Source organism: Anastrepha ludens, unplaced genomic scaffold (genome assembly GCF_028408465.1).
Source record: "Anastrepha ludens isolate Willacy unplaced genomic scaffold, idAnaLude1.1 ptg000107l, whole genome shotgun sequence".
Lineage (NCBI taxonomy): Eukaryota > Metazoa > Arthropoda > Insecta > Diptera > Tephritidae > Anastrepha > Anastrepha ludens.
The window spans coordinates 10,274-12,926 of record NW_026530104.1 but is presented as its reverse complement, the minus strand read 5'-3'; the positions used below and the strand labels follow the sequence as shown (position 1 = coordinate 12,926).

At 35.2% G+C, this 2,653-nt stretch overlaps 1 protein-coding gene across 1 annotated transcript; it reads right to left on the bottom strand.

The window, feature by feature from the left end:
* Nucleotides 1-1,042: 1,042 nt before the first annotated feature.
* On the bottom strand, nt 1,043-1,577 carry LOC128871326 (histone H2A). The gene has a single exon (XM_054113329.1). The coding sequence runs from the start codon at nt 1,475-1,477 to the stop codon at nt 1,103-1,105; it is 375 nt and encodes a 124-aa protein (XP_053969304.1). The 5' UTR covers nt 1,478-1,577; the 3' UTR covers nt 1,043-1,102.
* Between the last annotated feature and the right edge of the window lie 1,076 nt (nt 1,578-2,653).

Sequence of the window (2,653 nt, the reverse complement as noted above, 5' to 3'; positions counted from 1 at the left end):
GCAAGTGAAGCATACTTGGTTGGTCTTTTTGAAGATACCAATTTGTGTGCCATCCATGCTAAGCGTGTTACAATTATGCCAAAAGATATTCAATTGGCTAGACGTATTCGTGGTGAACGTGCTTAAATCAATAAGAAAACTTACGAAAAAACGGTCCTTTTCAGGACCACAATTTGTTAAACGAAAAAGATGAAAAATTTTATTGAAATATTTATGCATATATATGGGCCTGTTCGTAAATGCAAAAATTGGCAACACCGCAACTCATAAGTGGTCGAAAATGCAACAATGCAGTATATTGTGCGCAAATAGTAGCAAAACACAAATCATAAAAATGGCTGATGCAACAGATGTGTGCTGATTAGCAGTGGCAGTGCAGAATAATCATATTATGCAGCGCAGTGATGAATTTACGAATAGCCTCTATGTGTAGATATTTTTGTGTTTTCGTAAATGTATGTAGTACATACCTATACAGTTCTTTATCTACTCCATATCGTTTCTACTCGTGTGCTTTTAAGTATAGTTGGCATGCATGTATACACGTTTATGTAGGTATATGCACACATAACCAGTTTATAAGCAGCAATTTTGGCGCAATTCGGTAATATGTATAAACATATAATACACCTAATGGGATGCCACGTTCTTTATTAAGAATATTAAATGAATAAGAAAACTATTATAAAAAAAACGGTCCTTTTCGGGACCACAATTTGTTTAACGAAAAAGATCAAACATTTTGTTGGAATATTTATGCGTAAACATATATGATATTTTTGTGTTTTCGTTAATGTACGTAGTACAAACATACATATGCATTTCTTTATCTACTCCACATCATTTATACACGAGCGTTTTTTAGTACAGTCTGTAGGAATGTATACACATGTATGAATGAATATGTATACATAACCAGTTTATATGCCGCAGTTTTGGCGCAAATATACATGCGTCTATTCACATTCGATAATATGTATGAAAAAATAACACATTTAGTGAGAAATTATTTAAATCTCTTTGTAAATGTATTTTGTCGTCCTGAAAAGGACGGTTTGTTTGCGTCGGTATTTATAATTATAATTCGCCTATATTTTTCACTTTATGCTTTCTTTTCGGTCTTCTTTGGCAAAAGTACAGCTTGAATATTAGGCAAAACACCACCTTGAGCAATAGTTACGCCGGACAACAATTTATTTAATTCTTCATCGTTGCGAATGGCCAATTGTAAATGACGTGGGATGATTCTTGTCTTTTTGTTATCACGAGCAGCATTACCAGCCAATTCAAGAACTTCAGCTGCTAAATATTCCATAACTGCAGCTAGATAAACTGGAGCACCGGCACCAACACGCTCAGCATAATTGCCTTTGCGCAACAAACGATGAATACGACCAACTGGAAATTGAAGACCAGCACGATTTGAACGGGACTTTGCCTTTCCCTTAACTTTACCACCTTTACCGCGACCTGACATTTTCACTCTTATAGATTGTTCACTTCACTACACTAAAGAGCACTGTACTGTATTATACTCAATGTATAAGCACACTATTCACTGATACACAAAATGTGCGCTGCTTATATACTTTCTCGCTATGCTGAGCACCAACCCTTATACTGTGCTGTTGATCATCGTGCGTGTACTACTACTTCGTATTGTCTCGCCGAAGAGTTGGTCGGAAAATATACACTTAAGCCTGCACACGACACATGGTAGGTATAATAAGTGACAAATAGTGTGAGTGAAAATAAAATCATAAAATCATCAAAGTTGTGAAGAAATTAAAATGCCGCCAAAAACTAGTGGAAAAGCAGCAAAGAAAGCCGGTAAGGCTCAAAAGAATATTACTAAAAATGATAAGAAAAAGAAGCGTAAGAGGAAGGAAAGTTATGCTATCTACATCTATAAAGTGTTGAAACAAGTACATCCTGATACCGGTATTTCATCCAAGGCCATGAGCATTATGAATAGTTTTGTGAATGACATCTTTGAGCGCATTGCTGCGGAAGCGTCGCGTTTAGCTCACTATAACAAACGTTCAACCATCACCAGTCGCGAAATTCAAACTGCTGTACGTTTACTCTTGCCCGGTGAATTGGCCAAACATGCCGTCAGTGAAGGTACCAAAGCTGTTACCAAATATACCAGTTCCAAATAATTTTTCCAACTGAACTAATGGTATATAAATGATTGACCAAACAAGGCCCTTTTCAGGGCCACAAAATATAAATTAACAAAGAGAATGAGAAAATGTCTTCATTAATATCTCTACATACATACATATGTATGTATGTATGCACATTGAAATTAATTTTAAAATTCCTTAATATTGAAGAATACCAGAGCTATGTTCATATGGTTTCATTAGTCTATTAAATATGATATTGGTTTGTTGAACTACTTGGTTTTTAATTTTTAAATGTTTTCTACACACTGTAAGGAATAAATTCACTTTTGATCTTTTTGTTAAGAGATTTTGTAGCCCTGAAAAGGGCTTATTATTAATTAACCATGAGGTTCCGTTTGTAACTCACTTACAAACACCGTAAATTATTTACTTTTTACCTGCTGCTGTAGGTTTTTTTGCGGCTGGCTTTTTATTCGATGCAGACTTCTTGGATTTAGCAGCAGTTGCTTTTGCTTTAGCTG

Bases quoted from the DNA above. Each gene is read 5' to 3' on its own strand.
- LOC128871326 (XM_054113329.1), bottom strand. From the start codon at position 1,477: ATGTCAGGTCGCGGTAAAGGTGGTAAAGTTAAGGGAAAGGCAAAGTCC.